At 39.9% G+C, this 25592-nt stretch overlaps 1 protein-coding gene across 5 annotated transcripts in view; it reads left to right on the forward strand.

Annotated features, from left to right (window-relative positions):
- Positions 1-25592, forward strand: part of LOC132906494 (homeobox protein cut) — a 163116-nt gene that overhangs the window by 16793 nt on the left and 120731 nt on the right. For 2 of the 5 annotated variants that reach the window (XM_060958729.1, XM_060958730.1), the window contains exon 1: positions 17909-18741. The exons of 1 other annotated variant lie outside the window; for it this stretch is intronic. In XM_060958729.1, coding sequence (XP_060814712.1) covers positions 18421-18741 — 321 coding nt within the window. In that variant the 5' untranslated portion in view covers positions 17909-18420. Of the gene's footprint in view, positions 1-17907; positions 18742-25592 lie in introns of those variants that run through there. 2 more of the 5 variants (XM_060958731.1, XM_060958732.1) reach the window with 2 other exon arrangements.

The following is a 25592-nucleotide window of genomic DNA, read 5'->3' on the forward strand; positions in this document are numbered from 1 at the left end:
GCACCTACGAAATCGACCGATCCTCCTAATGAGGAAGGCGCGGACATCAATCGATACACACAACCCTGATGCCCATTTGTGAAGAATGTGTGGGGCTGCCGGTCGTCTTTCCGCCGGGGGACCCGTTCATGGAAACCACTGGCCGATCGCGGTGCACCGGGACCAACTTAACCACCCGCTGCTAGGAAATGCAGCAACCCGTGACACGTGGGAAACCTAGACAATTCGACGCTGGACGGTCTTCGATCATTTTATTGACTACATCAAATGACCGTTATTAGACTTCTTCGCCGGTTAAACTACTTTTATTGGACGGTTAAATACTTCTGTAATTTGCTCGACACTAGAGCTTCCAAACCTGTTATTCAGACAGGTTTCAGATTTGTTGCCTTGCAGTGAGTAAAAGTAAGAAGATGCTCGATGCTTGTTTCTATTACGTTATATTATTATAATGTCAAACATTGCTAACTTGTTTCTTAAATCCAAGCGCATGCTTGTTAGTTTCCTTTACGTATGTGATGAGATATTGGCTATGATTCGAAGGTATCGCTTATGAAATATTATATATATTATAAATATAAACTCAGAAGGTGTCTGAAAAATCAGTACACTTATATCTACTTATAAACTCTACTACTAAAAAATCTGTATTTTGATCAACTCTACACATTTATCATCAAATAACGAAAACATGAACGTAGCCAATAGCTTGCATCATAGATTCTGGAAAAGTTTAGCTATGCTTGCAAGGTTTGTAATGCGTATTATAAAAAAGAAGCCTAGGAAATGATAAAAACAGGATTGAGTCGTCTTGCGTTGAACAGGAGACATGATTTCGCGCGCATTCGTACGCGAAACTATTCCGACCGGTGGTTGTTCCGGGCTGTAATGGACTCCGACCAAAAAGAAAGAGAACTCAAGCCAGGCAACAGTCCTGGAGTGAGAGCAAGAGAGTGAACGCGCGTGCGGGCGAGCGCTAATCCCCGGAAACAGGCTTAATTACAGTCGCGTCCGAAACAGGATAATGGCCGAAGCGCGAATATGGCTGTCCCGTGTCTGGCTAACTAACGTCAGCCTGGCAAATCGGTTTATCGTTTCGCCGAAAAGTTCCTTCAATTCTAACCGAGAGTCCGTCTGCGCCGAACTTCCGCGCATTAGGCACTTACGCATTACACCTGCATCGCCGTTGTCGCGGAAACTTGTGAAACGTTAATTAGCATCCGTAACATTGCTCCGAAGTGCGTCAACGGTGATTCGATTTGAGGTTAAGACCACTGTTTGGATACGCGGTTGGCACGGTAGACTAAACTTTTACATTTTTTTGAGAAACAATGTTGGTTTATTTTTTTTTTTTTTTTTCTGAAAAAAGGAGGAAGGATTACGAATTCAGTAATGTAATTCAACCTTGGTTAGTTAAGGAAAAGTTATTTCATTTGGCGGAAGTTGCGGTTCTAAAAATCTCATTACTAGCTTGCAAGATACAAGGATTTTAAGTTTATATTACAATGTCAATTTCTCTGTTTTCTTTTAGGCAGAGATAAGAATTGAGCAGTCTATATAATTCGACCTTGATGTTGCGGAAGTTGCAATTCTAAAAATTCTATTACTACATAGACTTCTGTGTATTCTATAAATACAAATTTATTTTCAGAAACGCTACTACGAAAATCATAGTAAAGATCAACAATTCTTATAAATATACAATACAATGATATGACAATGGAGTATAATAGCAGAGTGACAAATAAAATGAGAAGGGGATTAATTTGTACTACTTACATAGTCGCCATCTTTATGTAAAGAAAGAACGATTATGGAGAGAACGAATCGATCGTGATGAGTTGATTATTGTTGAGTTGATTGACGGCATGATTTCCTGTCGGGAAATCGGAAAATTGTATTTCTTGGTGTTCGGAAGGACATCGCGATGCGATGGAAAATTTATCGCAACACCGTGCAATCGCGTCACGGCAGACCGAGTTTCTTCTTTCTAGACAATACCAGCTGCGGCACGTGATTCACGAACGTACGCGCTCGCGGAAATTTATTGTGGCGTCGTGTGGGCATCGCTCGTAGAATTTACTGCAATCGGTAACAGTTAGCGGCGCGCAAAAGTCCCTGGAATATCGAACTTTCGTAATCGGTACGGCCATACGTCACAATTGTTACTTCATTTGGAACAACCTGCACTGGTTCTCCTCGTTCATCCGGTCAGATAGCGCGCGATTAAACGCCTCGAAACCGTCCCTTAAATTATTTTTTATCAGTGTCCACGTGCCGCTCGTTGGACCGAATGATTTTTTGTCACTAAAACTCCCTATAGATTCGTTCTCTCCGATGGTTTGGATACATATACCTTTTACGAAACGTCTCTTTTCGAAAAATCACCGGCACTTACCTGAACTGTGTTAAAACGAAGTGGAAGAACACCAGTTGCTCGAGCTGAAAACAAAAGGTTATAGAGAATATTTAACACATACGGAATTTTCGTAAATAATTTAGTAACCACGATCTATTACCGCGCCAAGTGTAAGGCCTCCGACTTAACTACGCAGAAAATTGCAGATTTGCAACGAACACTATCATTACGTCTCCCACTGAGAAAATGTTTTCTAACGACCGCGAGATTGCTTCGGAAGTCGTTCGAAAGAAACGTCTAACCAGTTCACATTTCAGCTAATCCCACGTAACATCGATATCCGGAATAATGCGAGATATCGAATCTCGCTTAAAACATTCAATATGGTAGGATTTTTACGATTTCTATTTTAAGCGACGAAATAATAGAAAAAAATGTATTTAATTGCTTTTTCTTGAAAGAAGGGTAAAACACACGTCAGATTGTTGAAAAATAACAAAAAGAAAGAATGATATCGATACATGTATCGAACTAGAGGGCATTCTGCTTCTCGATACATGTATCGACTCGGCACCGAACGTGTTAATTGCCGTACACGATCGCGACCGATCGAAAGTTGCGCGCAAAGTTTCCGCGTTGAAACCCCCTCTAACGAGAGGTCCGAAGAAAAAGGAAGAAAGAGAAAAGAGGCTCTAGGTTAGCGTGCACGTGCAACAGCACGCACCGCCACGGAATTCTCCGGGTGCACGTAAACGGTCGTAAAGCAAAGCGATCCTCGAACGCCTCGACGTAACTCTCGTTTCTACGGTGTACACGGTGAAGTTATCTGTGCATCGGCCGTGAGTGTACGCTAAGTACGCGCAAGTACAGTGTCGGTAATATCCAGTGTTACACACGTATGTATAAATATATATACATACACGCACGTGGAACTACAGCGTGGTTCGATGGTGTGCCACTAGAGGCGAGCATTAAACGGATACTTGCGTACAAGCCTTTAAGTAGGCTCTCGTTCGGTGTGTGCGTGCCTGCGCCGCGGTAGAGTCTCTGCGGAAGCGTTGCATTGAGACCAATCGAATAGAAACTAATTTAATACAAATGAACACATACGCACATCGACGTTTCTCGCGTTTCCGAGCGCTCAGTGGGTTTAATACGACTCGAACGAATCCGCTTCGGAAAAACGTGCCTCTTTACCTGGGACACCTCTCCCAAACGTCATCCTTCCTGACTCAAGATTCCGGTATGACTGTCACTTATCTTTACTTTAATTCTTTTTTTCTTCTATATTTATCATCATTTTCCTAGGTATTGGATACTTTGGATATGAATATTTTCTATAGACGATATTTCATTTACTATGACTGTCACTGCGAGCAAAATGATTGCATACTGTATAGAATATGTCAGTTAGGTGTTACATATTATTAAGGATATTATTATAATTTCGAGATTTTTATATGGAAGATTATATAACTAGAGGGACGCATGTGTTTTTGGTTTAAGTATATACAGATATCAATAATGTATTTCGTTTATATGTACTCATAACCTATATCGCGCGCCAAGATTCCTAAAAAGGATGTGAAATGCATTTTGAGAGGTCGCTACCGTTATTCTAGTTACTTTAAGTCATAATTACCTATAAAAAATTTCAAAACGGAAGTTTTCAATATTTATTTAATTTCAATGCATGGTGCGATATTCTTCTTTTTTATAGATAAATGGCTATGTGTAATATATTAAATATTATCAAAATCTATTATAAATGCTTTATAGAAATATAAGATAGATTAGCAGGCTCGTATGCACTGTCCTACACCAATGACACTCACTGTATATAGTTGCATGGTAGCTAAAGGATTAATCATATTTTCTAGATGACTTAAAATCCTAACCTTTTTAATCCTGCTGTTCTCTTCGCTTCTGCTACGTCTTTATACCTCTTCGGATTTCCTTTTTGGAATACTTTATTCACGAAAACAGAAGAACATACAGAGACAGTAAAATTATAATCTTAATTAAAATCAAATATTTAAAAATTATCTATCATACATATCGATAACATTTATTGAAATATAACACCCATTTGAAGTCATATGAACTCGAAAAAAATTGCAAAGTTGAATCTTCGATGACCTAAAATTCAGTAGGATAGTATTTTCCATAAAGGAACGATCGACGTCGAAATCGAAGCGTTTCGAAGTGAAGGCACGGCCTCGCAACGAATGTCGGATCCCACGTCGAGCCAGTAAATCACACGGCTCGCGAAGATCCGCGAACTTTTGCGCCATCGCGCATTGCGAAACGCTTTCAATTAGTGCGCTTTCTAATTGTAACTCATCGCAATTAGAATCGACGAAATTACGTGCCGCTCGCATTATGCGCCGACGCCAGACGTCTTGGTGAGCGCGACGCGTATAGTATAACCGCGTTTACTCGTCTTGCAAGTCGTGGTGGGTGAACATGCGCGCGCGAACACCAACACATACACATATACATAGAAGAGCGATCGCAAGCATACGCGAATCGGTATACGGGTTATTAAGCAACGCCGTTCGCACGTCCTCCCCTTCCCCTCTCACCACTTGTTTCGTTTCTTTTTCGTCCTCTTCTTTCGCGTTTCCCTCGTACGTTCCACGTCCCCTTCTTCTTCCTGTTCTTCTTAGCGAGTCGTGCTCGACTCAGAAGCGGTTCCGGGCCGATGCAAATGCGCTCGTAAAGACCGATGATGATAACGTTGAGAACGAAAGAAACGCGGGGTGCCAGGCCGGCGTGCGGAGAAATTAGCGGCACCTACAGATGGACAGAATGATAACTCTTGAAATTCGAGGCACCACCGTTCTTCAGACGCCTTTGTCTTTCACCTGGCTTAACACGTTGACTGGTGAAATTTTGTATGGCTTGTCTACAGTGCTCGTTCTGCATGGTACACTGTTATATACAATTTTAATACCTACTTTAGTTAGAAAATAGCATTAATTAAATACGTTTTATGTGGTACATTTAGCACATTGCGTGAAATCATTTAGAATTTTAGAAATATGAATATTTCTTTTAACGTAATGAGTATCACTGACTAGTGTTGATCGTTAGTACCCCTCATGATATTTAACGTGTTAACAAACCCTGTGGATATTCACCAAATGTACATTTGTATATAGGACTCGTACGATTACGAATTAGGAATTAGTCATTGCTTTGAGAAGAAACATGGCACTAGCCCTAGATTTTAATTCAACTGCTAACTTTTCTTGATACTTTGATTAAATCTAACAATTGTCATGCGATATTGTTGACTTATTTACACACGTCGTCTTATTTGATAGTACTCGTATCGAGTTGGTACACGGTAATTAGCGTGAAACGTTCGGTAAATAGCTCAGCGCGTTCCCTTCTATTCGGAGGCTACAGTTCCTTGAAATCAGTTGGTAACAGTTTCGAATTAACGTTCAATGTATTTCTCTCATCAATAGCGGTACTTTTTTTCCCACTTTGTCCATGTCTAGGTCCGGCACAGTTGTACCAATTACTTGGTACACGGTTGGTGGTAGTCGGTAGCGGTGTCTATGGTAGTGGTAGCAGCTACTCGACTGACTGTAACCTCGGCTAACGTTTACTCCAAGAAAACGAGGATGGAGAGAAAGAGAGAGTAGCCGCGGGGAAACTAGCGATATGCATGCGCGATACGCTTGGCCCGATATTTATACGGCCTTGCGCCGTCCGTTTCGGACGTGGACAATGAGCCACAAACCGTCTCATGAAGTCGCAACGACCGCCGCGTCCCGATAAGGGATATAAGTAACACTTGAACCGTGCTTCCGGTTGCGAGCTGCGAACTTGGTTGCTCTGTACGTGGCCACTGCCCCGATACTAATTCGCGGGACACTTGAAAGATATTTCTTTCATGCCTCACGTTTTTCCATGAGGTTCGCGATGTTCGCATGGAAATTGTTGGATCCGATGGGAAGAAAATAAGATAGGCTGAACTTCTATGTTTAAGCATATTACATAGTAGTTATTATAAGGATTAGATGTGATCTAGTAGTCTTCATATGACGTGAGAAATACAAGATTAGTGAGTTTGATACGCGTTTGTTAATTGTTTCTTTCGTGCGTATATAAGAAGAAGTGCATTGGACCTTTATTTTACTTTGGATATTTTCCGCTAATTAATCGGATTAATTACAATTGAGGGGTTGAGATAGCGAACGATGCGATTGACAGAGCTAAAGATTTCTGTTACTTATGTCATTTATATTATTTATTATTTTATCGTTATGGATATCCATTTTTTACCACTTGTACAGATTTAGAGAGAGAATAAATGGTAAAAGAATGTGTTTCTTCTGTACGAAGACGATGAAAATATTATTAGGGGTAAAAGGATTTATATTCTTCCCCATTAAAAAAAGAAAGAAGGTTAAAACATTTTTTTCGTCATATTATTTACCGTTTCAATTCGTAAACTCTTTTTTGTTTTCTTTTATTCTATAGCAACGTTAGGTTAGATTAATTCCGCTGGTAAGGCTTCTGAAGTTTAATTGCACTTGTAACCCACAAAGCCATCAAGTAAACGACGGACGCTGGGATGACGGTACGGGGCTCGTTCCTCCAGTCGCGGGAACCTATTGTTCTAGCTTCAGGGAGAGAAGAGACGCGCGTGACACGCATGTGCGTAGATGCGCGCGATACGAACGCATTACTGTAACAACGTATCCGCTACTGCATCGCATTATACCGAGTTACCGCTATTTTCGCGCGGCCACGGTTTTCTGCACTTTCGGCGCGGCCAGCGGCGCCGCGAAAACGTCGCGAAAACAAGCCGCATCCGGCTGTCTTAACGGGATCCCGCCGCGAGGAAAGCAACTGGCTGCTTTTGTTCGCTCAAACTGTTCTGCTACTCGTTGCTCTTCTTTTTATATTTTTCTTCTCTTATTTTCTTACGCGCAAGCGGCGATATCTTCCATCGAGAGCTTCTTAGAAGTCAAGTTGATCAACTCTACTTTTTGTCATTTTCTCAGGATACACGATTAGTTGAATGCGGATGTTGCATTATTGAGAACACCACTAATTGAAGGAACAAACAAATCTGCGCTTAGTTACGTTTTTAGAGATGTGAATTTACATGCAGGATTCGTAGTCTCGTGATTAGCCTTCAACTCCTTCAAAAATAAATTAATTGCATAGTTTCAATTTTTCAAGAATACTGCGAAATTAACGACGAGTTTCGAGTACAATTAAGAATGATAATATTTTTAATATCAACGCTTTTCCTACCTTTCAGTTTATGGCTATACGGCTCACGTGTTCCGTATGGCTCTCAAGTGTAAAATTCTAAAATGAATAATCTAATCTGAAATTTTCGAGATACGCTGACGTTCAAAAGCAAGCAGTATAAAAGGATCTCGAATGATATTTTTCTTTACGATCACTATAGTTATGGTAAGACGTTAATTTCTATTTAATAGGTTTCTTTTTTTAAATTGGTCGAGCATAAAATGGACTTTACCTCAGTTATGAGCCAATGAGTTTGAATTGAAATTCATAGTTGACAGTTATTGATATTTATTGGCCATTGTTTGATTATTAGATTAATTAATTGCTGAATCAATGATGAGGATAATTGAGCTTCTCTGCAAGTTATATGCCTTAATTCTTTAACAATGGGTGCTCAAATAGTGACGAGATTGACGCGTGAACCATAACATGCTATGAAAGTTGTACTGAAATTTTATTCAGTATAAGAAAGTTCTCATATCGATTAACAAGAATTTTGTTTTCTCTTTATCAAGTTTAGAAAGAGCCAACATTGATAGGTAGAAAACGCAAGTTGTCATACTAAACACATACACGTATACGCGTCTATCACTCGAGATTACAATATTTTAATCCCTGCAAAATCGTACCGCCTGCGCTATCTACGCAGTTGCACGATATTGTAAGTATGTATATACATACATATTACGTTTGCTCGTTTACATCACATAGCTGTGCACTAACAAGCGGTAAGTGGTTACAAACTCGCGAAGCTCTTACAACAACACTAGAATTACCACTTACTAAAATCATGCAAACGTTCCTGACAAAATTAACATCAACCATTTATTTTCATCGTATCTCTATAATTATAATCGTCTACGTACATGCTACATATTTACAATAATATATAAAAAGATAAATTACACGTCGCTAATTTTAGTGTCGAATGGGACTTGAGTTTTGAATTCCGAGAAATTATTACTGTATAGCATCCAACAACCCCTTCAAACGTTTTGGTATTCAAAGGAAAGCGCCATGAAGTGGATGGATCGAGCCGATACCAGGCACAGAAGCTTTAACGACTTTCAGCGGTGGTGTTCGCTTCCGGGAGATGGCGTGGATCTTCGCTCCGTCGTTGTTTTTCAGTTTCCGAAACGCATAAAACGGACGAAGTGGCTGCGATTCGAGGGGGAGACAAGTGCCTTGAGGAAGAAAAAAGGGCCAGTGACGCGCGTCGAGCCCCCAAGGAAACGGGACGCTCGAAATAACGCGGCCGAGTATAACACGTGTGCCCGTATATTTTGAATACGGATACAATGTCGTTGTCGGGGCCGGTTAGAGTGGTAGATATTACTCGGCCAATGTGAATCAGACCGCTTGCTTCCGGTTGTAAACGACCGACTGGGGAGGATTAAGTAGACTCACCTTGGATGCGTTGCGAACGCTCGCTCTAATTACTTATCACCTGGAGTCATTGTTGCCGTTACCATGATGAGTCTGACGAGAATCGAACGCATATATACTTCGCAGATATCCAAGTCCAATGGATTTTGGTTAGCTTCCTTTGTTTTTCTATTAATCCGTCTACCATTAAGTTATTAGATGACTCGAGATGAGTTGAGATAGAGGGATGAATAAATTCTTTGAAAAATCGTTAGATTTTGTCGATTTTTAATGAAGCGTTGTTCCCTGTCTGTCTTTCAGTCGACTATTTTCTTAATTAACGTATTCGATCTTGGATAGAATTTGGAAGCTATAACAATGGAAAATATTCATTCGGTTTATCCGTAAGTTCTAGATGCGAAGATACGACGAATATGGTTTACGAGGCTGTGAAACGGATATTTTTGTATCGATGTGATTAATGTACTGTCGCATGAAATTTCGAAAGACGAGTTACGTTTTCTTTATTAGATATGATATCGAGTAAAACGTACAACTCAATAACACGTATCATCAATTATACAGTCACACGTAAATCATAATTTGTCAGTAATTTCAACGATGCGTCGAGGCACGTAGAAGGCATAAAAGCTGCAGATTACAAGATGTGAAAATTATGCTTCTGGAAGAAAATTGACATTAATCATTGGCACAGAAATCGGCAATTAAAATCGTACCCTTGCTACCGAGGGTTGAGGGGCAATATGATGATTTAACTGCTTTTTATGCAACCACCGGAACGAGAAATCCATCCAATCGCAGCTTGAAACGGGTGACGCGTCATCCTGGAGGGGTTATCCCTTCTCCAGCGGCGAGGAAAGGAAGGGGGAACAAGAGGTGGCCCCTCGAAGCGAAGCTAATTTGAACGACACCCGATATGCAGATCGGCAGGACGAGATCTATGTAAATCGCGCGTCAGCCAGAAGAAGAGTGGTGTTGGGAAAAAGAATTGGCCCACAAACTGGTTTCAACTGAATGGCCCCCGCGCACGATAATATATATCGGTCGTTCGTTTTTTACATTTTGCGCTTTACGGAACGGGCTTTGTCGCACGGTTTGCGGAGCACATGCCTCTACCGGTGCCGAACAACCACGCGTGTGAAATACCCTCACCAAGAATTCGACGCGCGACAAATCAATTCTCGACCGCGAGTTTTTCTATCGGCCACCAACGATTTCAATCCATTGGATCTTCACTGTTTTTCAAAGCGACTTCGGGGATGTGTTTTCAGAGCAGTTAATTTCTTATTTTTAGACCAAGGGTATCTATGTAGATTCATTAGGAATGGGAGCAAAGGAAGATTTGTTTCATTTGTTGGATAGCGTATCTAACTAGTAGGTATTTTATTTTCCATGTTTGATGCAGTTTGATATTTTATGTACATTTTGTATATTGTTGCAGCTTTAGATTTGCCATGAATACATAAACGCTCTCAGGCTATTTATCGTTAATATTCTTAATTTAGTTAATACGTAACATAACTTCTTAATTGTTGTCTAATTTCTTAGTATCTCATGAATATTCTAACCAGATTTATCAAGGAGATAGATAATCATAGCTATTATGCGATTAACGTAAGCTTTTATAAATACAATAGAAGGTGAAGGGTTGATAAAGTAGATTCCTGAAATTTAAGTTTACTGCCTGTTTGAAATTCAAAGTTGAAAACTGCAGACCTATAAGAGAAATATTGATTTTCGATACATCAATAATAGAAATATACACAAACGTGGATCCATCATTGAAGAGAAAGCTATTTACCAAACTCTGAACATTCCCACCTCTGGGACACAGTTCGACCCCACCAACGCTCGATGGCCGATAAAACGTTAATAATTTTCATGAAAATAGCGTCTTGAGGAGAAACGGGCAGAACAAGGTCGCGGTTCACTTGCCGGTCGATTTAACTACGCATCCGGTCACAAAAGACACGTACTTGCACGCGTAGGGGCGCGCTGCTTCGCAGCTACTCAAAACTTCGTCCACGGAGAGACTAACTCGTTGTAAATCCAATTAGCGCCCGTGGCTTTGAAGTGGCTTTCCATACTTGAGCTCCTCCGTGTCAAGGGCTTGGCAAAAGTATTTCCTCTTTTTTCACTTTGAATAATTTCCCTTTCGGTTCAACTCCTCGTCGGTTTCCTTCGCTGCATCTTTGCTGCCCCCTCGGTCCAAGCCTTCTCCCCGGCTGATTAAAAGAATCGCTCTCGAGACCCTTTAAAATAGGCCAATTTTCTGAATTGAAACGGAACGAGCGATCGATCAAAGATCACTTTCTGCCTCCTTCGCTCCTACACTTGGCTTTTGTGCTTCGTCCAGGTCGAAAACGTTGAGTGGTAGGAACGATGCAGGTTTGATTTATAGCGTAGCAGGGCCACCTTATGTGCTACTGTTTTAAAAATAGATCGTACGTAGCTTCGTTATTGGAGGAAATATATAGTCACATGTACAAATGAGTCATCTACTCTTTTGTTCGTAAATATTAGCAAGCCTGGTCTGTCTGGATATGAAACGTAACAGTTAATGAAGATCAGAGAATAATTAATAAATCAGAATTTTGTATTCCTGCTAAATTGCTATTTAGTAGATATAGGAATCGTTCGTTGCACGCACTGCTAGAATATAATCAATTATAATCTTATTGGGCTTCGTAGCTTCTAAACCTAAATTCTAGCAGAAGAAACTAGTCGTTATGAATAAAATCGAAAACTTGAAGAACCTATCGGGAGTATAAGAGCGTACACTTGGTGCGTTACAGTGAGAATCAAGAAATGTACGAGACTTGCCCGATGATACTGACGAATTGCTGTGAAGGGCCACACGTATCAGTTCTTTTATTCGTCATTCAATATCACGGTACATCTGTGTTACAATTCTACGAGACAAGTTCGTATGAATCGCTTCTTATGGTCCCTTAACAACGTTGCCGATATGATCAAGATACCTAAGACAAGAAGAGAATAACATTGTGCTGGAAAACAATAGAAAGGTAGTGTTTTATTTATCGGAAAACAGTTTGGCGCTAGAAGAACGGCGATTTTCACGAAGACAGGCAGTAAATTCCGGCGTTTCATCGTGCTCGTAAACCACGATCCCGTCGACGTTTGCCGCGCAAGCGACGCGTGACGTCCACACGCAACTCCATCTATGCACGATCCATCCAGTTGATCCATAAAGAATAATCCAGCGTCGACGAACCGGCAGCTACCTACGTCTTTCAAGGCCGGTAAGAACATTGTTCCGTCGAGGATGATGAAAAAAAAGGTGCTAATTGCTATATGGGGAATCCCCGAACGTGACGAGCTGTATCCCCGAAATGGAAAAGAAACGTGGACTTTCGGAGCGATCGTGGAAGATACGCGATCGTGCCGGGGCAATGGCGGAGGTGCAGTCAGGCATAGATCCTCTCTGACCTCCGTGGCATAATCACGCGTCAGAATGCATCAGACGGCCGCCCCCTCCGGCCGCTCGCAGGCCACGTCCGTTCGCAGATGGTGTTTTAAACGCAGCCATGAACTTGAAGACGTTCGCCTCGACGTTGGCTCGCCCCTACTACGTACACCAAGTCCAGACCTCGGCCGATTTGTCTGTCGCGGATCGCGACGTGGGAATTCGCTTTCCTTTTTCCCCGGTTTTTCCTCCCGATGCATTGCGTAAGACGAGCATCGCTGCTCGATAATCGGTGCCGGAAGCTCGTAATAACGTCGATCATTGGCCAAAGATAAGGCCTTCGGTGTTTATGGATGATGATTGTCGCGATCGTGGAAGCGAGAAATACAGCAGTCCGGGTTAGACTTTATTCTGCCTGGTTTTTTTCCTCGGTGACGGATCGTCGCCATGGCTGCGGGAAACGGCGGCCGGGATCGCGGTTGCGGCTGCAACTCGCTGATATTCGACCGCGAGTCTTGGTTAAGGGCTCGAACACGGTAGAATTGCAAACTGATCGACCAGCACCTCCTACCGCGCAATTAGACTAATATCATTAGCGACATTTTACAAGCCACGAGTCGCGCGGTGCATGCTAGTACGTACTGACAAACTGTCTTGCCAATAAAATGAGATTTTACGATCATAGTTTATGAATGATAAATCGTCTGATTATGGACATTCGACGTGAAATTGTACGAAGAAACTGTAGTTTACCAATTCGCTAATATTATTATCGTGCTAGGGCCCATGATATATATTGGGTTGGCAACTAAGTCAATGCCACCTAATGACAAACTTCGCAATCACTTAGTTGCAAACCAATAGTAAGTAGAATCTTGAGGAGTAAGAACGAGTGATTTGGAAATTTTAAAAGGATTCTCTGCACACAAATGACATTTTATGATAGCAAATGTACCGTGGAATATATTGGTTTTATAAGAATTGTCATCTTCTTCGTTTAACGAACAAAGTTAGTTCTTTGCTGTTTTTATATTCGTGAATTATTAGCGAAGTTTATACTTAATTATAGACCCTGTTGGCTATTAAAAAAGTATTATGCCAGTACTTGGTAATTCCGTTTTAAAAGTTGTCGAATCTCGGCTCAAATAATTGATTGCATAACGGAGGGTAACCACTACCCTTCGTCAACATGCAAGCAATAGAATGCACAGGCTATTACTAGACGCGTGGTTTCGGTGTACAGTAACTAGCAAAATTTTATAGACTCACTGATATTATAGACATAATCAACTAACAGATATTTATGAAAGAAATATAGAAAAGTATCATCATATGAAAATACGCAATGCGTTTGTTCAGTTTATTAGAATAACAATAAGGGGTAGGATAAAAATATCACATCAATGTTTTTCCATCGAGTCTGTGTATATTATACACACTATATCAAACACTTAATACACCCCTACATTTATAATTTATACATATAACAAAATGTTCTTCCTTAATATCGTAGACAATTAACGAAAAAATAAATGTTAATTAATGGCGAACTGAAGTTTTCAGGGATCAAAATTTCATACATCCATTTGATACAGATATACGTATATGGATTTTTTCCCTGGTTCTTGAATACATAAAAGAACATATTTGGTATACCTCATGTCGGTGTTTGCACATTTTTGTCGGCTACTGTATGGTTTGGTCGCCGTTTACGCAACGTGTCTCGCATCACGCGTGGAAACCACGTGGCGTGGTTGACCCCTTTCGGCCACCCCGCGGCTGGAAAAAAAAACGAGGAATCGAACTCGCCACTCACCCCCGTCTCTCGTTCGTTCGCTCGCTCGCACGCAGGAGTGTGTTTGCACGAGGCAAACCGGGGGGCGGAATCCCATCAGCCGGATGTGCGCCGGATTAACGCGATTATCGCACGTTCGGCTTCGCGATTTATTGATAGATGGCTGCACCACTTCGCTGCCTTTAATCGGCCGTTTGATTGTTTCTCGGTTTCGCTACTTATTCCGGCTTTTTGGTTTTTCGTGTTCATACTTCGGATTCTTCCCCTTTTCCTCTTCGTTGCCGTTCTTCCTTTCCTCCTTGCTGTTTTATATTTATGCATTATTTCATAGAGATTTCATGCGAAGTTGCCCTTATTGAACAATGATCGATTAGGTACTTTAATTTTTTAATTTTTAGTACAGCAGCATGGCGAAATTCTAAGTTGTATTTTAGGGTAGTTACGTCTTTTTGCATAATTATGATGCTGCTTTTCGGTGAATTTTGCAAAGCTCTTTCAAGAAGATGATGGAATCGTTTCTCTCTCTTTGTCACACACCGAATAATTATCGGGATTATATAGTAATAAAAATATTATCCTTTAGATAGAAACGGTCAAAATGTTCTAATTCGAGTAAACCGCCTTGGAAATAAAAATTTCCTAATGCAAAAATAAAGTCGTACAATAACGACTATGGAACGCGAATCCGAAGGAAGCTGATAAAAGGGAACGTTTCTTCACAAGGATATCCATTCTGATGAAATGGAAATGTAACGCGGGGTTGATTGTCAGCGCGCGTAAAAAGCTCGCAGCAATGTAACCGGGGGATTGGCAGTGACAGGGCGGCCAAGTGATTCACAAGTTGCAATATGTGCCGTAGACAATCGGCCGAGGATCGATTAATCGCCGACGAGGTGGAATTCCGATAGACAACACAGAAATCTGCCGTTCTTATCGTTTAGACAATAAAAGCGAATGCCAATACGGCGTTATTGTACTAGTGCAAGCACAGATACCGTGACAGTATCCCAGCGTTACGTAAAGCCGCTGCCACGGCCAGATGACACCACAGTAAGAACGCGAAATTACGTGTTTCCTAGCCGGTTGTCGCGTTAATACGTAATAAGTACGTGTCCAGTCGATCGAACAACCAATGGATCGGCCATGGTCGATCGCTGTTTGCTCGATTTCTGTGTGCAAGCACTGCTGAAGCTTATTAATAAATTGTCAACAGATTGTTGGTATTGATATCGTTAAAACATTTTTTTTATTTTATTCTGGTTATTTTACAATTTGTCCTTATGGACATTTGGTAAAGTGTTGTATCTTGTTGGTGAAGAAAAAAAAATAAAAAATAAATATAGCATGTGGGCGGCTACCCCCAGCGGGGTGCCAGCTTCGTTTTTTCCAAGTTATATCTTTTATGTCGTTAAAACATTGGAAGAAGAAGTATTCCAGTCTTCTCATTTTGTTCGATCATTTTTCAATTTCAATTTCGTAAAGATAATATTCAAATTTGTTTTAACATGAAATTAACGTGAATGGAATCGAAATGAAAATTATGGAACAAGAATTTGAAATTTGTCACTCTTCTATTTCATTTGTGTGGTTATTTCTAGTTGTTGAAGTGGTCACTACTTCTAAGAAAACTCTACATATGGTCCTTTAGTTTTCTCGAGCACTGAAGCCATCGACAGCGCATAGACAAAAGACCGCGTCAAAGGCAAACCATAAACAGTAGATAGGCGACCTTGGCTTCAGGGTTTTCAGTCCTAGGGTAACACTGCCAGCGTGCGGATCTGGATCAGCTCAATTACATTCCGATTTGTATTTATTTAAAATATATATTTTCTACCTTACAATTTATCCACGCGTTCCTTTGTATTCGCATACATCTAATAACCTTAACACTAGTAGTTCAAAATTTTTCACGAAATCAATCAATGGAAATTAAAATGGGTGCTTTATAATAGCTTTGCTGAATAAATCAATTTGTATTTATCTTCAGTCATCTTGCATCGAATCTGGATATTTAAATACACAAATTAATGCAGCGTCGCCAATGGGCTTGTCACGGATCTCTATTGACTAATTAAGTAATTCAACAAATAAATCAAAATAAATGAATTAAATAATTTATCATATTATTTATTAGTTTAAGATAACTAATCGACTAATTAAATCTCAATTGCTGTCTATTGGTTGACACGCGGATGACAGTTCTTTAACTATATCATCGAACTTTTGGCATAGTAAATCGTAATTTAGCTTCGTTTATTATTTAAACGTTCCTTTACTCTGTTGATAGATCTAATAATATAATCGTTGGTAAAAATAATCTATTTAATAATCGAGTGTCACAGGAAAGGTCTTTTTCTTGGTATTTAATTTTCCTTCCTGTCGAACTTTTACGTCATATTTCACAAGGTGCTCATCCCCTCGTTAGGATCTCTCACTTTCTCCCAGAAACAATGAACCCTGTCACATTTATTTTCCAAACGGCAACAATCAGTCCGTGTCAACTTCATTAGAAGCACTCGAAACAGATATAGGAAAACCTAAAGCAAGTAGAAACTCTCACCCCAGAATCTGGCCTGTCGTTAAGAATCCCGGAAAATGCGCTTCCGGAATACATCAGACACGTCACATGAGAAAGTACGAGTGCGACTGACAGCGGGATTTCTCAGGCCTCGTTTCCACTGAAATTCAAAATGCTTCGTTTCACGGGTTTTCGAGGAAAATTGAAAAATCTAGATCGAATTTTCCGTCGATCAAATCACTTTTACGTTGTAGCAAATTGTCAACACCACGGGTACAGATAATTGTCTGGATATTTATCTGAAAATAAATCAATTAATTCAGACATCACCTTATGCATACAGTGTTTCCATAAGAATCCTTTCGGAGCAACGAACATTTCTTGATAGGAAACGCGACAGTGACTCGTAACTTACTGTGACTGTTAAAAGACAAGAGATACCCATTTGTAAAACATCAATACCTGAAAATTTCTATGTACCCGCAGCTCGTAACAATACTAATGATACCTTGTATTCGCCGAGTTAGTTCACAAGATCGCGTGCATTCTTGTAAACCTGTCGAGAACACGCGGATAAAAGTCATTTCAGCAAAGATGCGATCTAACTGCTATCATCGAACCAACAGGAAAATAACTGTTCGAAAGCCAGATAAATCCTCGCTTCCTACAATTTCGTTACTTTGTTATAGCCAGAGATACTTCTATAACTCGTAATGCAACGGAATCAAGGGAATCTAAAAACACCTTCAACTTCGCTTGCCCCATACTTCAAAGCCGGCTTCACGCTCTGCAACGGATCAAAAACTCGAAAAAACAAGGAAGAAATGATCCACTCTAGAATTCAAGGGAGTCGCAAGGATTCCCGCAAAGTATTCTCCGTTTGTCCGCGCAGCAGCATCCCTTCGGTGATGGAAGGAGACTCGAAGAAGAGCGCCGCGTGAAACGTGGGCATTGTATCGTTCCGCGTGGCGGTGTGCGTCCCACATAAACGTATCTCCTCTCGGTGCACGTAGAGAGAAACCCGCGGGACAGGTCTCTGGGCGCGTTGCAGGGGGGCGTCGCGGTGGGTGAGGGGTCCGGGAGGGGGGTCACAGTGGATATAATATTATATCGAGGGTAGGCGTGGTTAAAAAAGGGGGCGGTGCCGCGGATCCTCGTCCCATCTTTCTCTCTCTTTTTCGCTCGATTTTCTCTCTCCCCTTCGCCCCCGCCCGCAATCTGTCGACCGCCTCCGCCCTCCCCCGCCACGACTCTGAGGCATCGAACTCGGATCGAGTCCAAGACGATCGAGGGAGGTGAGGGAAACGTGAGAAAGATACGATTCTCTCTCTCTGTCTCTCTCACCTATATTCTTCACACTGTCCTTTTCTCTCTATCGGTAGCCGTTTCCCTCTCTCTCTCTCTCTCTCTCTTTCTTTCTTTCCGTATCGCCGGTTCGCCGGTGAAGGTATAGCTCTTTCTCCCGCAACTCGCGATCCGCGCCGGACAAATACGGGATTCTTGAGCGCGCAGAAGGGGGCGAAAGAGGCGGAGGGCGAGAGGCGGAGGGTCCTAGCCAATGATAGCGCGCCGCTTTATCTCGATACGTTTATCGCGAACGTTTTATATCCAGCCGTGAAAGTATTGACCGCGGGAAACTCGTAGCCGGCTGCTGAATGCGTCTCGACACGGGGCGGTGGGGGGAAGTCGAAGAGACAGCGACTGGGGGAGGGGAGGCATCACGCGCGGGGCACGGATCGGTGACTCGACGCGTTTCAAATCGCGGCAGGCTGCGGGGATCCCGCAACGCCACTTCCGGGGAGTCGCGGGGCGCTGTCACTTTTTCGCCCGCCACCGTCTTCCATCGGGGGTGGATCATAGACGATCGACATCATAGACGAGCTTCTTACGTTACTGGAGTAACCTTGTCGGTAAACTGTGACCGTTTACGAAGATTCGTAATTATATGGACAGGATTAAAGAAACGGAATTTGAAGGTTTGTTTTATTCTTGGAATGTTCTATCGAGTATTTTATTTCCAGTGCTGTTTTTTTTTTCCTTTTTCTTTATATTTTTGCATGAACATCCGTGATACAAGTATTAGAGACGTTTAGCAAATGACAAGTTGACAAGGAGATGATGTTTTATAAATAAATTGTATTAAATGGGACGATCGTAGCGTTAAACGTGAAATTTGTAAAATTGTAAAAAGTCGTTTTAGTAGAAAGTGTTATAACGTTATTCGTGTTGTAATTTCAATTTCTCGCTTGTCAATTTACTAATATTATTAGTTAGCAAATGATTGTGCACGAGCACTCGCTTGTCTCGGAGACGCGGGCCCAATCGGTTGATAATCATGATCGATGACTCGGGTTCCGAGGACATTACGGTGATTGTTCTATTAGTAGAAGGATGAAACAATGGGATGGAATTGAAGCGTCCACTTAGTTTATAGGCGTTCGAGGTTTGGTAGGGTTGTTTTTCTAAGCTTATTCTATTGTTGAATCTCGATAGATTGAAAAACTTGATAATTAAACAATTCCTTGATTATTGATGAATTTTCGTCAAATATCTTTCATAACAAATGTAACGGAAAATATTGTTCTTTAAATTTATTTTCTCTCTGAGGACGACAAACGCCCTTTAAAATCTGCTTTTAGAATTTCAAAATTCCTCGTTGTAATATTTTAATCGTCGAAGATTAGTAAAGGGAAGAACGTGTTCGAAACGAAGGAAGCATAAAACACAGTCTAGTGTATGTTCCTAATTTTCGGTTCCAAAAATTCGATTCTCGTATTTTTCGAGACGTATTGACTGCACGTGTTGCCTGTTCCGATCGAGCTGGTTCCCTAACATTTTCTCCCTAGCTGGGAATCGTCTAAAAATATTTTTATGATGCCCCTGCTGCGATACCGAGCCATCCCGGACAGTTTTTATTTCAATAAACGACAATAAATTATTTAGACAACAAAGCTACCAAGTTCGGATAAATCAAAGCAGCGTTATTCCAGATAATGCAATTATTATCTGTAGAGAATAACGTGAATTCTAAACACATAATACGTGACTGCCAACGATTGGACCGCGTATTGCATTAAGGGCAGATGATCTAAATGAACAGCTTTTTATCTATGCAAATATATAACCGGCACGTGTATAAATTAAAACGATAACGACATCTAATTCCACTGGTTTAGCGGAATGAATCATTGAGCAAAATACTTCTCCAGAAAATAAATCATTTATCAAGATATTACGTAGAGAATTACTCGTCAACTACTGAATATTTTAACCAGAAGTGTACATTGCGTATGTAGTAGCTGCTACTTCTGTAACAAGTGTATGAAAGTAAATGGTATAATATTTTTTTTTTTTTATTTTATTTTGGTTATTTTACAATTTGTCCTTGCGGACATTTGGTAAAGTGTTATATCTTGTTGGTGAAGAAAAAAAAAAAATATAAATAAAAAATAATATAGCATGTGGGCGGCTACCCCCAGCGGGGTATTGGTATAATATAAAGTATATATATATAACAAGTGTATGAAAGTAAATGGTATAATATATATATATTTTTTTTTTTTATTTTATTTTGGTTATTTTACAATTTGTCCTTGCGGACATTTGGTAAAGTGTTATATCTTGTTGGTGAAGAAAAAAAAAAATATAAATAAAAAATAATATAGCATGTGGGCGGCTACCCCCAGCGGGGTATTGGTATAATATAAAGTATATATATATAACAAGTGTATGAAAGTAAATGGTATAATATAAAGTATATATATATATATATATATAATATAATATAATATACATTAATATATATATATATATATATCAATCTAAAATAAACAACAAATAATAATAATATGAAATTTCACAATTCTTGGCAATAGTTGAATTTAAATAAGATAACAAGAAATTTACGATATTTAGTTCTACTCGGTTTTCTTCTTAAATATTCCGTAAATTAACACGTGTGACGTTTATCTTTACTATCAAAGTATCGACACAATTCTCATGGAGACCTTCTTTTCAACATGGCATATACGTAGCTATTTTGTAGCTGAAATTTTCGTTTCTTCTCTTGTAGGTAATAGACGCGTACTTTTAACGATGAAATTAAATCATTTGGAGGAAACTGCTGTTGTCCAAAACAAAGTTAGTCTCGAACATACCAAGGCGCGTAATTTTCGCTGCCATAAAGTTACGAGTGATATGATATCCTGACCCAGGCAGGATCAAGCAACAAGTGATCCGCGTGAGTGGAGCACAATGGAAATCTATTTTCGTCAGTATACTTGCCAGATATTTTGAATTATGCGATAGTAATTAATAGACTGCGAATGTTTATGCAGATTCATATTCTTATACTCACAATTAAAGAAAATAATCTTATTGTTCTTATCAGAACGGAATAACAGCAGTGGAAAATTATTCTCTCATTTTGACAATCATGATTCATTAATATTCCAGGAGAAAAAAAAAATGCTTCTACAAGTAGCGATTCTTGAGAAACCGTAACGTCTGTCAGTACATACTGATGAGGTGTGTAATATCAGTCAGTGCAATGCAATATCGCGATACACTAGCATGTTAAACATATCAATAAAGAATCTTTCACATTCTCTTTCCTTCCCTGTCAGCCTGTATTCCCACAATTTCTCAGAACAAATATTAGTCTAACAATAGCATTTAATGTAAATTTTTCTGATGCTATTCGAGAATAAGTTACGGTTGAATTGTTGCATCCTTTTCAAGTATGAACCGAGTTTCTCATTTTTCTCCGATAAAAGCTCGCATAATAGATGCACTGAATCGACGGGAGTTCATCTAAACCATAAGAAATATTCATATTATATCTATCGATATTACTAAGGAAAATTTCTAAACGATAAATAGATAAATAGATAAAGAAACTTAAATTTTTTCTTATAAAATAGCAAACGTTTCTCTAAGTTTCCAACAGCCACGATTAAAAACCAAATGATATACCTTCCCTTACAACCGTCACAATTCCAACTGTATAGAATAATAAATTTCTCAGTAGAAACCACTTTGTCTAAAATTTGCCTATGACGATAACTCGAGTGACATTCTGTTGAACCCCGTGGAAGCGAGTCTATCGCGATTCGATCGTTGTCGAACCGTACTCAAAAGGAAAGGGATGAAACAAAGAGACGAACGAGTATCGGGGCTTGCGAGAAGAAAGAGAAAATGTAAAAGAAAGGAAACAGTTAGCTTGCGAGCCATCTGTCTACGATTGTTTACGATTTTCACGCGTAATTGGACGCGAATGGTTCGCAGTTCGTAGATCGATCGCGAGGACGATCGTGGAGAAGACCAGAGCGGATCCCTTTTGTATGGAAGAGGCGCAAGTGCCGAGTCACGCCTTGACAAACAGGGATGTCAAACAGATGTTTCGGCTCTTCGGGCTACTGTGAGAGCTGCTACCGGACGTTCTTCTCGTAAACTTCTCGGATCGTCTGCCAACGCTTGAAATCTCGATGATCGTTCCTCGATGACGTTTCGCTCGATGCCTACGAAAGCCTCTCAACTCGCTATTTCGCTATTTAATTGACATTCGAAAGGGTCTGCCGCACTTTGTCCAGATAATTCGCTGTGCACTGTTCGTTTTTATTTGTGCATGAAATTTAGGGTACAGGGTGTTGTAGTTTTTTTCGATCAAACTTTATCAATTCATAAAAGATATAACTTAGAAAACAGGAAGTTGGCACCCCGATGGGGGTAACCACCCACATGCTATATTTATTTTTATTTTATTTTTTTATTACCAATGAGACATAACACTTTACCAAATGTCCTTCAGGACAAATTGTAAAAACCAAAATAAACTATAAAAAGAAAAAAACTTTATCAAGTTCTTCTATTGACAGGTATAAATAAACGAAAAGATGTATATGTTTTTAACTTTCCTGAGTTTTTTTTTTTTTATTTTATTTTGGTTATTTTACAATTTGTCCTTGTGGACATTTGGTAAAGTGTTATATCTTGTTGGTGAAGAAAAAAAATATAAATAAAAAATAAATATAGCACGTGGGCGGCTACCCCCAGCGGGGTGCCAGCCTCGTTTTTTCCAAGTTATATCTTTTATGAACTTTCCTGAGAGTAGCTCAATTTTGATGTCCATGTTATCCGGCCGAAATTTTTCGCACACGCGTCAGGTAGCTTTTTTAAAAGTTCAAAGTTCTATATAAAGAACACGCCGTTTCGATGTTAATCCATGGCTCGCTTTCATACACAAACTGCCTTTTGTAAGCTAAACTCACGATCTTAAATCGACGTCTAATAAATATTACTTAACACCAGCAGACTGAGGTTTTAGCGACTAAATTCTAAGTGATTTTACACGTTTGCAAAATCTATCATTTCGTATGAAACAGCATAATACCTACTCACAATACCTGTTTTCGTTTGGGCAAGAAACGTTTATAGAATTTCAGTGTAACTATTTCACGTCTGCGTTATGATAGTTTTCATCGTATTGTCGGCTAGCAATCTCGGATCAGCGGTTTGGCCGCGCAGCAAGTACTACGTTGCGAGATAATCGTTTTGCAATTAGCGGCACAGCTGCGCTACCGGCGTAAGAATCACATTGTTTTCATAGTAAAACGAATTTCGCGCGGTTGCCCAAGTGGCCGGTGACGACAGCCAGCCATCTTGCAACGTGTAATGACGCTTCTTACTGTGTTTAAGGAACGCCGTTTACCCGGACAATTAATTTCACGAGCAACCGGGGCCTCGGAACGAATTGCGAAACCTTCTAGCTAAATTTACGGGGTGTTTACGTGTTCCCGGCAATCTTTCCGCTTAGATTTTATCGAGCCACTCTTTCTTCAGATCGTCCTTCTACAGGATAGCGCACTTAAATCCGAATCTATTAGATTGTCCGAAAAGTTTCTTTCGTTTTATGAGGAAATAATAGACGCACAACGTTTTTCTTTTATATTATTTACGATCCATTTTCTTCTCTTGAGATAAACACCGCGACATTTCACAGACTGTTTCGCGCTTGTGCGAAGGTTCATTGTTATAAAAAACACGGACAACATAATACGATTAGTTAGGTGTTTTCTAGTTAACGTTTTCTCAATGCACATTCTTATGTAATTTTTTAACATTTTAACAGGTGACGATATTTAAAGCGAAGTTTTGTTATACGAAGGAATTCTTTTAGAAATATTCTCCTTCGGAAGTTTCAAAGGAAAGTTGATAAATTTACTGCCGGCCAATTTATCTGCGAGATCTCTGCTTCGCCAGAAATGATTTCGTAAAAGGAACCTGCTTTCCATTGTTGCGTCAATTTGTAAAAGTTAGTAGGCGTGTATCGAATTCTATAGAAGATGCTGCATGTGTAATTTCATAGTTTGGCAAATTGAACGTATCAGAGAAATAATTCTTTATCGAAGGAATTGAAAAAAAAATTCTTTCAAGCAACGCGTGGTCGCGACAGAAACGAAGGGAGAGTTTGTTTCAACGAATCGAGGGGCGAGAAAAGGGAGGCGAGTGGAAACCACTGACGCGAGTCAGGTGCAACAACACGAACCCTGTCAAATTTCTATTTACCGACCGACCGATATGACAAAACGAATTTACCCTTCACAAAAATTTTCCGCCATTTATAATCCAAGGGTTGAAATCTACTGGATTTAATAAGAAACTTCGATCGTTCTAAAAATTTTGCAAAAACGTCGCATTTCTTTAATCTTATTTTGGGAAATAAAATAAAGAATTATGAAAAAAAAAAAAAATTGAAATTGAAGGAAATTCATGAAAAGTATGTGTGAAGGTTTGAAACTACTGGTTCTGATGATCGACTATCCCACAAGGATCATTTTTCACGAGACACCACCTCGAGATAATTACCAGATAGGAAAACAATACTCAAAAATGTTTACAGCGGGAGATCGGCTGGCGTGTTGTTTGATGTTGCTTCATCGGTGTTTAGGTGTCATTCAACTTGATAACGAGCATGGGGTCCGTGCCACCCAGGCGAAGCCATCGAAGGCAGCTATCTGTTCTCAGAACCGATCGAACGATTCCGATGGTCAGATTTAAAAATGATTTGTTTCGATTTTTTCAGCGGTTTAATCTATTTTCATATCATAATTCCGACAGAATTATTTTGTCGTATATTTCGTTTAAACTATGTTTTACTATGGACGGAGTAAAAAATTCATGGGACAAAACTAAACATTGTGAAAAAGATGGTAATATTACAGAAATATCAAAGTAGCGTAAATAGATGGAATTTCAAGTTGTATTAATTAAAATTTCTAATTAATTATAATTATTAATCAGCGCCGTCACTGCAAATCGTAAATTGACTTTTTCGTATAAAACTTCAAGTTACATCTTGGAATATCGGAGTATCTGAAATACAGCAAGAAAAATGCACGATATTTAACTTACATCTCATGAAATGTAATGTTTTATAAATATATCTCTCGCTTTCATAAAATTCGCAACGTTCTTTTTTTTTTTTTTTGTTGATTTACTAAAAGAAGATTAACGCAATTTAAAAACCTACAATGTATGGAGGAAAATTCCATAAGAAAAAATGATAACGTCGTTGGGGAAACCACGATCCAAGGTTTTATTCGAGACTTGCCTGCGGAGAGGAAATCCACAGAAAGGAAGAAAGAGGAACAGTAGCACACTTCCGGTGCAATGGCTCGCAGCATCGAGAACAATTCGAGTCGATAGCGGTATCGAAGCTGATAAGCTAACGCGATACGATATCGTTCGCGACAAAGACATAACACGCTGCCACGTCAGGTCCTGCTGTACAATTCATAAAGATGTGTTTACGGTCCACTGAAACATT

This window comes from Bombus pascuorum, chromosome 4 (assembly GCF_905332965.1).
Source record: "Bombus pascuorum chromosome 4, iyBomPasc1.1, whole genome shotgun sequence".
Lineage (NCBI taxonomy): Eukaryota > Metazoa > Arthropoda > Insecta > Hymenoptera > Apidae > Bombus > Bombus pascuorum.